The sequence below is a fragment of the Merops nubicus genome, unplaced genomic scaffold (genome assembly GCF_000691845.1).
Source record: "Merops nubicus isolate BGI_N331 unplaced genomic scaffold, ASM69184v1 scaffold41287, whole genome shotgun sequence".
Classification (NCBI taxonomy): Eukaryota; Metazoa; Chordata; class Aves; order Coraciiformes; family Meropidae; genus Merops; species Merops nubicus.
Window position 1 is genome coordinate 3,252 of NW_008621663.1, and position 13,759 is coordinate 17,010.

The following is a 13,759-nucleotide window of genomic DNA, read 5'->3' on the forward strand; positions in this document are numbered from 1 at the left end:
ACTAAGCATTTCTCAGTTCAAACACCTGAACTTAATCCTCATCCTCTGTCCCCAGAAGTTCAAGTGATCCAGCAAATTCACTAAAGTGACACGAACCAACAAGACCTTGCAACTTCTTTCCTTGGACTTGATAAGCATTGTTATTTCATTTCCTAGGCAGTATCAATTCTGTTAGCTTATCTTGTCAGTATAAATGGCAATATATTCAACATGCTCAGTAAGCTTCGTGTGCTGTCTCTGCAGCACCCATACGCAGGACACGAGCAGATACATTAACAAGAACACACTTCCACCTTTCACTTACTACAAAAACAAACTGGAACTGGAGATATTCACAGGAAATGGGAGGCTAAGGGGATTGCAAATTACATGTATTGTACAGCTCAGCTAAATTTCTGCAAGATTACAGAAAGCATAGTCTTTGAGGCAACACTGACATTGGGCTATGTTATGAAGATTTAAGATTAGAACAAAAGAACTTTCAGTCAATTCTTCTGTGTAGTTTAATTTTGCTTTTTAACACTAGTTTGTGAAGAAAATACACAAATGTCTTTTACTTAAAATTTTTTATTGCGCAAAATCACTCCTAGGCAGTTACACAGGTTGTTTCCACCTTGCCCAGCTTCAAGTCTGTACAATGAATGCATGCACAGTGGGTGTCCTCCCACACAAGTGTTACTGCCCTTCCTGTAGCATTGTTCAGTTGCAGCAGCTGGCTACAAAGGCCTTCTGAGAATTTAAGAGTCCAGTGAGCACAGTGATCATAAGAGACATTTCTCTTAAGACACTCGTTTTAGCCACAGTATGCAAATATTTAGGTAAATGTAGTCAATTTGAGTTTAACCTGAATATCCTCTTCTGAAGACCAACAGCTGCAATATCTAGCCCCAGGATTTAAATTAGCATGTTCTGAATATAGAGGCCATTAATATCATCAAAACTGTGCAGTCCAATTTGCAGTCCAATTTTTTGGCAGCATTACTGCCATTGGTATTGAAGCAACCATGAACAGCAAAATTAAACAAAAAACTGTATACACAAGAGACAAAACAACCCACAAACATCTTTAATGAAATCAAGTTTCATTTGTCTGTCTTATTCACCAGCATTTACTCACCTTTTCTGAGCTTTAGCTGCTTTATTCGAAAACTAGGCAGCTTCAGCATATAAAAAAAGGTGAAACAGTGAGTATCTTTTGGAGTTCACGAGTGCAACGTTGGTTGTGGAATTCTGAAACACAGTCACCTATAGGCTTCTCAGTAACAGTATAACCAAGCATAGTTTTTCTAAAAAATATATTATACCTTTACTACTAATTTCCAGCAGTCCCTTGAAGCCTTCTGTAGTACATGAAGTTATTAGCAATTCAGGGTATTTTTCTTAATATCAAGAAGAGATTAAATTTTGGTTGTATTTCCTGCAATGGAAAAACATTACTAAGTTGGTTTTTTTTTCCACTGTTGCACCCCAGGGAGTAATTGTCTGATGGGGTAAAGAAGGCACTCCACCCCACATACCAGGCAAAGCAGACCTTGGAAAATACTGTGACATGATGGCCTGGCTGAGGTCTACACACCCCCACACACTCACCTACATTGTTTCCTTTGGTGTACCTGCATGGCACTGGCATCTTACCTTCACACTTAGAGCATGAGAAGGTCCTTCCAAGTACCAGCTGAAGAACCAGTGCTCAAACCCCTGGCCAAGCCACTTTTCACCCCTACAAACCATGCCGATTCTTTGTAATCCATTTTCCTCCTCTTCCTCCCTAACAAACACACTTTCTGCTGTCTGACCTGACATACCACCTGCCCAGGTCAGGTTCTAAAAAACTTGGCTGAAAATCACAACAGCAAACCACACACTAAGTGCCCCACTGATGCAGTCTTCCAGCACCTGCTGAGAGACACAGAAGATGCTATTCTCCTTCCTTCCCCAAATGCTGCAGAACATGCAAGACTGTCACACCTTCTTTGGTTAACTTGACGAGGTAAAAGGACATCGTTATGCCAGGATCTAAGCTTACCTTCTTTAAGAGAAGTTTTAGGAGGAATGTTTTCCTTGCTATTGTGTTGGAAAGCTTTGGAATGATCAAAACGGCGCACGCCCTGGATTTCATATAGTTTCTCCTGAAGGTCTCTGTTGGTTTGCTTTTCTTTTGCTAGCAAAGCACGCAGTTTTGAGACATCCTAGAGAAAACATGATATTTGCAAGTTAAAGAACAAGAGAAAAGCTTGCTTTTCATTTACTGAAGTAGCCCTTTTGACTTATGCTGAACACAAACATACATACACAATTATTGCTGGTGCCTAAAAACAAACCAAAACAAAAAATCCTAGTAAAGAGAAACCATCACCACTGTATAATTGCTGTATAACATCACTAAGCAGTATGACAGCCCGAAACTTTCAGGTGCTGCTTTCAGCAGATAATTTATTAAGTCTAGAACCTCCAAAAGAGCTATGAAAAACTATGCAAGCTAAGAGTAGGGACAGTTATCTGCACTGGTAATCCCCCCTATATCATATATTCAGTTGAAAGGAAAATTGATTCTCTTGGTGTTTGCTGGAGGCCAGTAGTTTGCTCTTGCAGGGAATTTAAAAACCATAGAAAGAAGAGAGAATTAGTCTATAAATATTTAGAGCAACAAACAGAGGAATCAAGAAAATAGGTTAGTGATTTCTAACTTTTCATTTCACAAACCTGTTTCAGGTGATTATTCTCTTCCTTCAACTTGATAACATGCTTGATTTTTTGCTTTTGGTTCTGATGTCCAAGTAGTTTAGCATAGGCATCACTTAATTTATTCAGTTCTTCTTGGGCTGCGCTGTGCTCGCTTAAGAGGACATTCTTCTCTGCTTCGTACGCATCTAGCTGTTGCTGAAATACATAGAGTCTTATTTTAGAAATCTTTATGTTAAAGCTTTTTAGTTAACTGAAATCTATGAAGAATGGTTGGTTTGGGAAGGGGAATAGCTGGCTCAAGGGATAGTAACTTAGGAAACCATTGCATGGTTAGAATGGGATTCCTTTACAATGGGAAATGCCATGTTTAGTTCTTAACAGTAGAACTTGAGTCTACAGCACAAGTCTTAAATCACCAGATAATAAACCCCTACTTCAGAACACACCTGAAAAGGCTTAGTTTTATTATGTAAATCTTCATATAGGTTACGCCAAGTATTTCTCTCTTCTTTCAAGGTAGAGATCACATCTTCATTGGTGGTTTTCCTAAAAAGCAAAGTTCCATTAGGGTCATTGTTAGCTGTCAGCACTTTGGCACACCAAAACTTTCATGTGCCATATGATACACAGGTTGGCTTTGAGAGAAGTCACCTCAATCCTTGCACTTCGAGTTTTCGTTTCAGATCTTCAGTTTGCTCTTCCAGGTTTTCCTGAAGTTCAGTCATTTGTGCAAGGCAAGGCTCTTCTGTTCTTTCTGTTTCTGCTTCTTTTAATGTGAGCTCTGCCTGGACTTCCAAAAGCATCCTGAGGAAAACATGACCCATCCTTAGTCAATTTTTTTTTTTTTTTTCCTTTTTACACTACTCTCAGTCTGAAAACACAAATAACCAAGAACTGAAAGAAACGTTTGCACAAGCAGTGCAACAAGAACAACGATCCAGAAAGCAATCCAGTTCAAGATACACATTATTTTTAATTTCTCCTCTGAGAAGCAAGCAGTGCTTTTGAAGCAAGGGAAGATCACGTTTCTTATTTATGGCTGTTTAATGCCAGCGGCTTTTAGTGGAAGATGTGTTAGCAGTTAGACTGCACACACAGATGTTTGCACTGTCCAGTGCGGATGTACTCAAGGGTTCAGAAACTCTAAACCTCCCAGCACTGCTTTCCCTGTCCAAGCTAAGCCATTTGTTACATCACCCAGGTGGAAACTACAAATCCCTTCCCTGCTACACTCAAACAGCAAATCAAGTGGAAAATAACTCTTCAGTTTTTCTTTTAACCAGGTCTAATGGAAACTGGGGGTAATATTGAGCATATGGGGAGGAAAGAAAGGGCAGTATCTTAAGCAATAGAGGTGTTTTAAAATTAACTGATGTAAATAATAATTGTCCTTAGGACAATCTTATTCTTTTGGCTGCGGGTCAGCTAGACAGCAAAAGCATCTCAAAACTTTACAGAGCCATTTTATATGGCAGCAGAGAGAGATTTGGAAAGAGAAATGCTCTAATCAGTTTGGCCAAAACAGTGTTATAATGCAGTTCAGTAAGTAACTTTTCCACATGCAACAGTTTAAAAGATTAGAGCATAGCTGGTGCTTTATGTCCAATGTCAGCTTCAGAAGCTAGCTAAGAGCTACATGAAAAGTAGTGGGGAAGGACAACTTCCAGCAAACACACAGCATGTTCAATAGTGCAGCTCACAAAGGCAGTTACCACAGGTGCCTACTACAGGTAACTGCACACAGGAACCTTTTAAGATCCAACTCATCTTCTTCCTTAAATTGTCCCTTTGTGTGGTAAGCTGGAAGAACATACACCTCTAAGCTGCTGCTAGAGATAAACATATCCCAGGATATGACAGCTTCTTAGGTGTTGCTCATGAGCTGCACTGCTGCAGAGAGAGGACCTTTGTTTACCTCAGCCCAGTGTGCCAACTCACAGATGGTTAACTGGCAGCTACTTGTGATCAGGATTTCAGGTGGCACATTATTCAGAGTACAGTACAAAAGGGCAAGGTCTGCAGTAACTATTTGTTAGTCTGCCCCTATGGATCTTAGTTGTGGAGTAGTCACTCTGAAGTGTTATTTATGATAAACAAGATATTCCCATGTGTTCAGTTAAGTGTTTTCCTTTTCCATTATGTTCAACATAACGTCAAAGCACTTGATTGAACGTACCCGTTCTCTGATGCATAGAACATTAACAAATTTTGTCTGTCAAGTTTTTCAACACTCTACACTGGAAAAGGGAAGAAATTTAGGATTACATCCACTACTGATTTTTTTTTCTGGTGGAGCACCACGTTAAGTTCTCATTAAGGCAGCAAGCCTTTGCTTGCACTCTTTAGCTGAAGGAAGTGCTTGTCTAGTACCTCACACATTCTTCCTCCACTTTGTTTTCAGTGTATTCCGCTTCCAAAGCCAGCTGTAGGTTATCTTGGCCTTTTTTTTTTAGGTTGGCAACTTCTTCTTGCAGTGACGCATTCTCCAGTTTAAGACTGCATATTTCTTCAGCTGTTTTCTTCTTGTAGCTGGTATTACAAGGTAAATTTTTTTTTCACTTTAGGCAAAATACTGATTGACACTTTCAAGGCTTAGAAGAGCAATACGAGCTCATGTAATATGTCTTACACATGTTTTCAACTCCAAGATACAACAGTACTCCAACACTGATAATTCTGAAATTACCCCCCTCTTTCCCCCCCCCCCATTTCCATAAAGCCATAAGCACCAACTCTGACAAATTCTGCAATATAGGTATTTTTACATATAGGTAGATACTTTAAAACACAGAAAACCTGCTATATCTGAGGCTTATTTTAAACACTAGAAGTCCTACTATCTGCATTTTGCATCAGCAAATAATCCCACTGGATCCTTCATGGGTGCCTTGCATACTTAGTAATAACAGCCTCTTTTTAAATGCTTCCACAACCAGATTATTTTGAGGGGAAAGATCTGGAAGGCCTGTGAGAAAAACTTGATTCAGTGCAAGTTGTGAGCCTAAAAAAAAAAAGCAGCCTTTCTGCAATAGATTTTAATACCACCATCATTAGTTACAACTCTCACCCCAATCTTAGCACACTTGAGCATTGTAATTAGTTACACTTCAAATAAGAAACATCCAGTGTCCTAAACTAAATACTGAGTATGTCATTACACTTGACTATATATAAGGAATATATTCATTTCTCAATGCCATCAAGTAGCCCATCACAAAATCCTCTGCTCTAATACTGTAACAATGCCCATGTACACTGTTAAATACCAGGGCACATGAATAAACAGCACATTTCATTGTCATCTTACAGATAATCCTTGCCCTGTATCATAATGAAACTTCCATACCTTTCAAACTCAGCAACAGTCTTTCCAAGTTTACACAATGTATCACTGTGCTCTTCTTGGATTTGAGAAACAGTATTGCTGTGCTTTTCATTGATTTGCTCTAGCTCAGCATTCTTCCTGAAAAAAAAAAAAAAAATAAAAATTGAGCATTCCACACTGAAAACAAACATGTCCAGACACATGACCAAACACTTATCAGATACAGAAAGCTTGCAGGGGCAGGAATCAGCTCATTTGACATACCAGTAACTTTTCTACCACAACTTCAAATATTAAAGAAGTAGCTTCATAGTTGACTGAACTGCTTCCCCTTATATTCCAAAATACCTACATAAGAGATTGAACATCTAATAGTCAACTTTCAATACATGAAAGGAATAAACAACTTGCTTGAAAAATCTTTCCTAATTATTGTCTCCAGGGCAGAAACACCTGATAGAGCATGCATGTAACTTACCCTTCACAGCAATGAAATATTACTACAGAACTGGCATTTGAAGCAAGTCTCAGCATACTAATTAAGTCGTTTTAAATTAAGACAATACACAACTGATTCAAGGTACTGTTGATAGCAATTAGGTCCAATCACTATCAATGAACAACAACCAGCAAGAATAAATTTAGAACTATTCAGGTCTCTAAAACCCAAATTAGGCTCAGCAGCTTTCTTTATACTACCAACTGATTTAACACTTTTCCTTTCAAAGCTTTAGAACCATTAAGTTTGTTTCACAAACCCTTTCAACTTTTCTTCTATCTGTGCAAGTTCAAGAGCTTGAGATTTGATTTCTTGTTCCAACTGCTTCACCAGCTTCTCAGCTTTCTTCTCCTTAGCATGTAACTTATTCAGCTCGTTCATTGTAGCATTCAGCTCTTCTTCAAGAAGATGTCTCTCACTTGTTACCTCATCTTGAAACTCCTGGAACTTCTGGTGCATTGTTGCAGATGATGCCTGCATGTCAGAGTACCATAGATTTCAAAACCACTAGTACTTTTCTAGATCTTAAAGGCTAATTTGCAGCACTCAAACTTCAAAGCACAAGAATAAGATCATTCTGCAGGCACAGCCAAAATGCCCATCCTACCAGCTCTGATTCTTGGAGCTATCCTATGACACACAATTTCTGCTGGCCAGCACACGTGTGTTCCACAGATTAGACCATCAATACAGCAATCTCATGGGTAACCAAAAGTAGTCCCTATTTACCTTTTCTTGTTGCAGCTGAGAAACCATCTCTTCATGTTGCTGAAGCAGTTTTTGGTTTTCTTGTTCTGCTAAGCCAAGTTTTTTTTTCAGATCTTCTGTTTCAGTATTCATGCTCAGTAATTTTCCTCTGGTCTCAGATAACTCTTTCTCTGCATAGAGGAATTGTCAATTTAACACCAGTTCCCTCTATCCTCCATTAACTACATCTATTTTTCACAGTACTTCCATTCTACCTTTAATGATAGTTTGGCAAGGGAAAAAAAAAACAACAAAAACCTCCAAGACAAAAAAAACCCCCACCAAACAAAACCCACATCTTTAATGCATCTGGAAACTCCTCAAGATTGTCTGAAAGCATGACACTTCAAAAATTATTTCAAGAGCAGGAATCTTTGGATTGAGCAATTAGCTTTCATCAGCAGACCAGAATGGTTTGGGAAAAACTAAACCATTCCTCCAAATCATCTTCCACATACTAGCACACAGAGACCAACTGCTACACAGAAAACCGAGTACCAGTCTTAGGCTGCAGAGTTGCTGGTTTTGCAGGAGAAAGGGGAAAGAAATGAATGATTCCTGCACACATTCCCAATACCTCATGCTGTGTCACAAAGAAGTGTAAGCAATAAGTCATTTGTGTTCACCTTCCATATTAAAGCTATTTCTATTAAGTAAACAATCCTCATGCTATACTATCTGCCTTAGCAACCCTCCATGGAAATACAAACAGACTTCAGAGATTCAAGGGAGTTTCCATTTAGTTAAAAATATGCCCAGTTGTTTTCATCTGGAGCTCAGAGACATGACTTAACTCAGAAGAAACTATTCTGAATAGACATTTTAGATCAAACCTACTTGAAATCCTTTCAGATATGTCCATGGTCCCACCCATTCAGGCAGCACTCAAGCAGTAACAATTACCTTTTTCCTCTTGAAGCAACTGACACCTTTCATTAAGTTCTTTTATCAGTTTATATGATTGTTCCTCTTTTTTTGAGAGGGTATCTCTCAGGATCTCAGTATCTTGGTCTTTCTGTATCAGCATCTCCTCCATCTGGGCAACTTGTTGTTTGTATTTCTCAAGAGTTTCTGCAACACTACTGTAGGAGAAAAATTCATGTATTTTTTGACACTAACTTCTTTTCTTAAGCTTACACTCCACCAAAAAGATAAAACACATAGGAATGTTTGCTTCCAACTGGAAAACTGCCTACATCTACTTTGCCAGACATGTTTCTGCACATAAAACAGGTTAAAATTAAAAGCCATTTCTTTCAACACTGATGTTTTTTAACAGAAACTTGTGCAGTCACACAAAATATAAAGGTTTTTCAAAAGCTGAGTTTTCACAGAAAAGCATACACATAAACTAACTAGATTTTACTATTTTAAGTAGAATTAGAAGAAATACAGCCAGTTAATGAGTAAATTGATGGTCGTGTGGACCATAAAAGCAACCAGTCAAATTTCAGAACAAGTTGTCATCATGTTCTGAGCTAGGGACAGTACTGTGAAAACCGATCAGCATTTCCATCAGTTACCAGACCAGTTACTAGACAGAAGATTAGTGATCAGTCAGACTGATGCTCATACACACATTGTCCAACAACTCCTAAATGCCAGTCGATGGATTGTGAACTTCACCAGCAGCCAATATACAGGGGTATTGCCCCATTCAGGCTGTTTGACAAACGGCCCTAAAGACATCACAGCCAGTACCTTAGAGGAAAACGATTAAGCGTGATTTACATACAAATAATTCAGGGTAAAAACATGATTTCAGGACCCTGATAGAGAAGTCTGATGGTATTGTTTAGCCCAGAAAAGCAGAGACATTTAGAAAGGTAATGAAAGTACCTTAGAACTCCTTTCCATCCTGTGGAAAAATCTCATTTCCTTTCCCCCTCTATTTTAATGCTAGCAAAGAAAATTGTTCCCAAGGTTCTACTTGACTAACCAGAGTACTCCCACTGACTTTTGCTGCCCTTACTAGCCAGTCCAGCTCAAGAACAACTTGTTCTTACCTGAGCTCTGTGATATATTCCAGGAGTTTTTCAGTGTCAGTCTTGTCTTCAGCTTTCTCTTTCTCAGTAGCAGACCTAAACCCAGAAATTTTTCAAGATAAATGTACTGAAATAAATTCAGAGCTATATGCTTACAAATAAGCAAGTAGAAATAAACCATTGAATCACAATCTAGTAGCACTACGTACTGGTCATAGTGAAGTTTGGCTGACAAACTGCTACTGGCTCCAAGAGGTGATTCTACCCTCCTGGGCAATATTTGTTCCATATGGTCCTTTCATTTATGATAAGGATGCTGAGCCATATTCTGCCACAAGCAAGTATGCTGGAACAGCTGCATTATTGTTTCCTTCCTTTGTGAATTGCACTACCTGTGTTGTTAACTTTATGTATTTTAACTCTAATTTAAGTACAAAACCTCTGCTCATATTTGAGCCCTTGGAAGTTAAGTCCTCATACAAAGCATAGGAAGGATACTGCAGTGCTAATCACATGAACTGACAGGAAGTATACCTTGTAGTTTATTTTTCTTAGGTTGGCATCCTCAGAAACAGCCTGCATGCTAGCATGCTGTTCCAGTGCAGCTAATGACATCATTTGGGCAGAATAAAAAGTGTTCATTTGGAACAACTTCTTACATGCAGCTTCTCAGGTCAAGACACTTTACAGTTGCCTTCCTTCAGAGCATGTGACTACTATGAAGTAACTTTTAAGGCAGCACAACGGGTCTTCAATACGCTCATCTGGAGAACACTGATGTGTCCATCACATCTGTCTCAAATGCCTGACTACTGGATCAGGATCTCAACTCCTGGCCCAATGTTTTTTATTCTTGCTTACTTTGAACATACCAGTGTGAATGGGCAGACACTGAGCATCTCATCGAAAATGTCTTGCTACAAGAGGAAGAATTCTTTCCTCAAGACACGTGTCTTTCTTCCCCACCCCACACATAAAATATCTCCACCCATACCACACTGGAAGACAAAAGGTTGAGATGATACAGTTTGTCTTTTGGCAAACTGTTAGATACATTAGACAAACAGTATTTTTTAGGTTCATTTTAGAAGAATAGAGCAGTTCCTAAAACTTCCTTCCATCAAATTTATTCCAGGTTACAAATACTTGTAATTTCTGTTACTTGCCATAAGAGGAACAGCCTGTATTTTCCCTAAACTACATGCTTACTATAAGGTCTAGGCATGTCAGCACAGCTAGACAATACTATGTTATCCAAGTCGGTCCCCTTCCTTACTACTTACAGTTTTTCTTCTAACTGTGCTACTTGTCCTTTTGAATGCTCTAGATGCCTTTGCACTTCCTGCAGCTTCATTTCCATGTCCTCCTGTTTTGCAAGTGCCGTCTTTAAAAAAAGAAATGAAAAGTATTTATTACAACCAACGTGGTATTTAGTGGGGAAAAGATTAATTGCCTAAGATAGTGGTAAATGGAAAATAATTTCTAAGTACAGTCTAACAATAGTGCTTGCTACTATGCTAAAAATGTGTCAGTATTCCTCCGTAAAGGTATTAGCCATTTGTTAAAACAACCACCACCACCCTAAGAAGGCAAACATCTGTTAGCTTCGAACTATTCTTAGGACCACTGGTTTTCAAAGAAATTAATCATCTGACCAGCATATTGACATTTTAAGAGGCATTTCTAGGCTTCCTGACTTCAACTCAGATTTACTCTGCACATAAATAGCAAAATCAAGGACATGTGCTGCTTGGTCTTTCTTGCTCTATTTTGACTCTACATAAAGTAGAGGAAATACCAAGTGGAGGACAAAAGCAACACACACCTTGCTGTTCTGTGGTAAGCCCTTAACTGTGTGTTCTCAGCCAGCTCAGAATTGTTATCCTGTGCAAACAGCCATACCTTTTCCTTGGTATCCCTCTTGTTTCTGAGCTTCATTAACTCCATGCACAGGCTGCTCATTTTCTTCTGCATGCCATCTTCTGACAGCTAATCAGAGATGAATACAAAAGCACTAAGCTCAACTCCTTCATAGGAATTAGTCTTCACACCACCATTTAAGTGACCCCCTCCCACCTAGAACACTGGTGTCTGCCTGACATTAGCAGGTCCCACCCTGCCTCTACACAGAAGCACACAAGGTCCCAAAGCAGACGTGCTCTAGTCCTGTAATAATGGAGGGGCACAAGGAACATGAAAACAGATGTTGATCAGCAACTCAAGTTTCCTCTTGCCCAGGGAGCTTAAGAACAGCAAGCACAAAGCAAGTATCTGTATCTGAATACCTTTGACTTAAGTAGTTCATTGGTTCTTCTTAGTTCCAGAAGCTGTTTTTTCAGGCATGCAACATTTGCCAAAAGAGATGTTTTCTCCTGAACTGCAGCACTCAGCTTTGCCTCAGTCTTAACGAATTCCTCATCCAGAGCCCGATACTTTTTATCCTGTTCTCCACGCTCTCTCACTAGAGCACGGATCTAAAACAGAAGAGGTACTATTCTTAAAGAACGTCTTTAGTTTATGCCTGTGGTTTTCTTGAAGACGTTAAATATCCAAACTGTATTAGCTTTCATTCAGAATGAGTATCTTCCACTCTATCATTCACAAGAAAAGACATCACACAATCATCACAATTCTCTATTGTTACACACCACAGGTTTGCAGTCCCAGCATTTCATCTGACCTATTTTATGCTACTGAGTTAGTACAAAAACTTAAAACAGTCTTAGTTTCAACTTGCAACAGAAGCCAACTTTCCTCTTCCAGTGGGGAACAGAAAGACAGAATGTGACTTTTGAGACAAGGCATAGATCAGAAGACACAAGTTTATTGCTAAGGAAAAGCTAGCTGCCTTTTAAACTTAAAAATGTCATTATTAACTATTTGCTGAAATTTTTGCTTAAGTTAAACAGAACCTTTTTAGGGTAGAGAACATATGACTTCTTTTGAAAAATAGACTGGCTGCCTAACAGATCATGATCAGTGGGAATTAATGTAATTCCATTAACAAATCCAATGCTTTCTACATACTCTAACATTTGATAATAGCTTTGCTTAGAGCTGTTGGCAAAGTACTAATACACAATGTTACACAAAAGCAGATAAATTTACCAGTTTGTGTTTTCTTACTGCAGCAAGTAGGACACATTACAGGACTGCACTCACATAATATATTCATACCTCCTTCTCCAGGGTCTTCTGTTTCTTTTTCTCTTTCATAAGGATAAGATCTCTCTTAGGCTTCAGAGTCACATTAGCTGGCTTTTGAAAACAGATGTATTAGAAATATTTCAACTGATCTGTAGCTGCATGCATAGTTAATCAGTGAAATATAAGCGTGGACACCTTCATATCGACAACGCTACTAAGTGCAGACAGAATAAAAAGCAAACATCTCTGTCCCACACAGGACAAAGTACCACCAGGTTAGGATGGGTTTTACCCCTGTACTTCCTCATAAGCATTACTCTGAACAGACAGCTCATAACCGTTGTGACAGAAAGGAGATAAAGCATCTGCCAAACTCCATAAAAAACAGTTTTATCTCTTAGCCACAGGTTTCTCAGCAGAATTTCTTTCTACATCGTAAGTAAACTAAATTAGTAAGTCTGCATTATCATTTGTCAACTTAAGCTATTCATCTTCAAATGCATATCCTCGCACAGTGAGCTGAGAACCTGTACGTACAGTATCAGCCCCTCTGTTTCTTTTACCACTAAGTTTCTGCCCTGCTCACCCACCATATGAAAGCAGAAACACAACTTCCTTAAAAAAGCAGCCACGCAATAATTACATGGTGAATCAACAGCAAAAAACGGCACCACTGTTACACCAAAGACTACAAGCCGCTACGTAGGTCCCAAGAAATCATCATCTGATTCACAAAGATGCTGCCGTTTTTTTTCCTTCTTAATTACTAAAGAACACAAGCACAACAAAGTGCTTCATGGTTTCCTCAGGTAGGTTACCAGTAGTTGCATAAAGGGTCTACACAATTTAACCCATCACAGTGAGATTTAGCTGGAATTTAACAGATATAAATACCAAATAAGAGCCTTACTGTTAACCCAAGAGATGCAAGTCTCCTTCCAGTTACAGGGGTCTGTGCACTCTTCTCACTGTGCATATTGGTCTCACCTGCAGAGGGATGCAAAAGAGGACAAAGGACAAGGGTGTGCATGAACCCCACAATGGAAATTTAACCCAACTTGATCAGGTTAATGGACACTTATCCAATAACAGGATGCCACCCGATTATTAGACTAGCCACTTCACAAGGCACTGACGGCTGTTTTCATACTGCAATAGGGCAGTTCAGTATTAGTCAGGTAGGCAATTCACCAGTTTGATAGACTATCAGGTGGCATCCAGTTATGAGAATCCAGCTTCTTGCCAAGTTCCACTCCCCCATCCAGAGTAGTGACAGCAGTGAATTAACTTCTGTTAATAAAAACCCCATACAGCTAAAGGATCTAATACTTCTTTGCAGCAAAGCCAGCCCAAAGTGCTGAAGGATAAAAA

The 13,759-nt window shown here is 39.1% G+C and overlaps 1 protein-coding gene across 1 annotated transcript; it reads right to left on the minus strand.

Moving 5' to 3' along the window:
* Positions 1-2,026: 2,026 nt before the first annotated feature.
* On the minus strand, positions 2,027-13,364 carry HMMR (hyaluronan-mediated motility receptor (RHAMM); the record flags this gene model as incomplete). Its single annotated transcript, XM_008944554.1, has 15 exons — positions 13,299-13,364; positions 12,419-12,499; positions 11,527-11,715; positions 11,144-11,230; positions 10,525-10,625; positions 9,263-9,337; positions 8,160-8,338; positions 7,239-7,387; positions 6,769-6,983; positions 6,032-6,148; positions 5,056-5,214; positions 3,337-3,489; positions 3,132-3,231; positions 2,704-2,880; positions 2,027-2,189 (listed from the first exon to the last, which is right to left on the minus strand). Coding segments are annotated over exons 1-15 (2,011 nt in total), but the record flags the coding sequence as incomplete, so codon positions are not given.
* Positions 13,365-13,759: the final 395 nt, after the last annotated feature.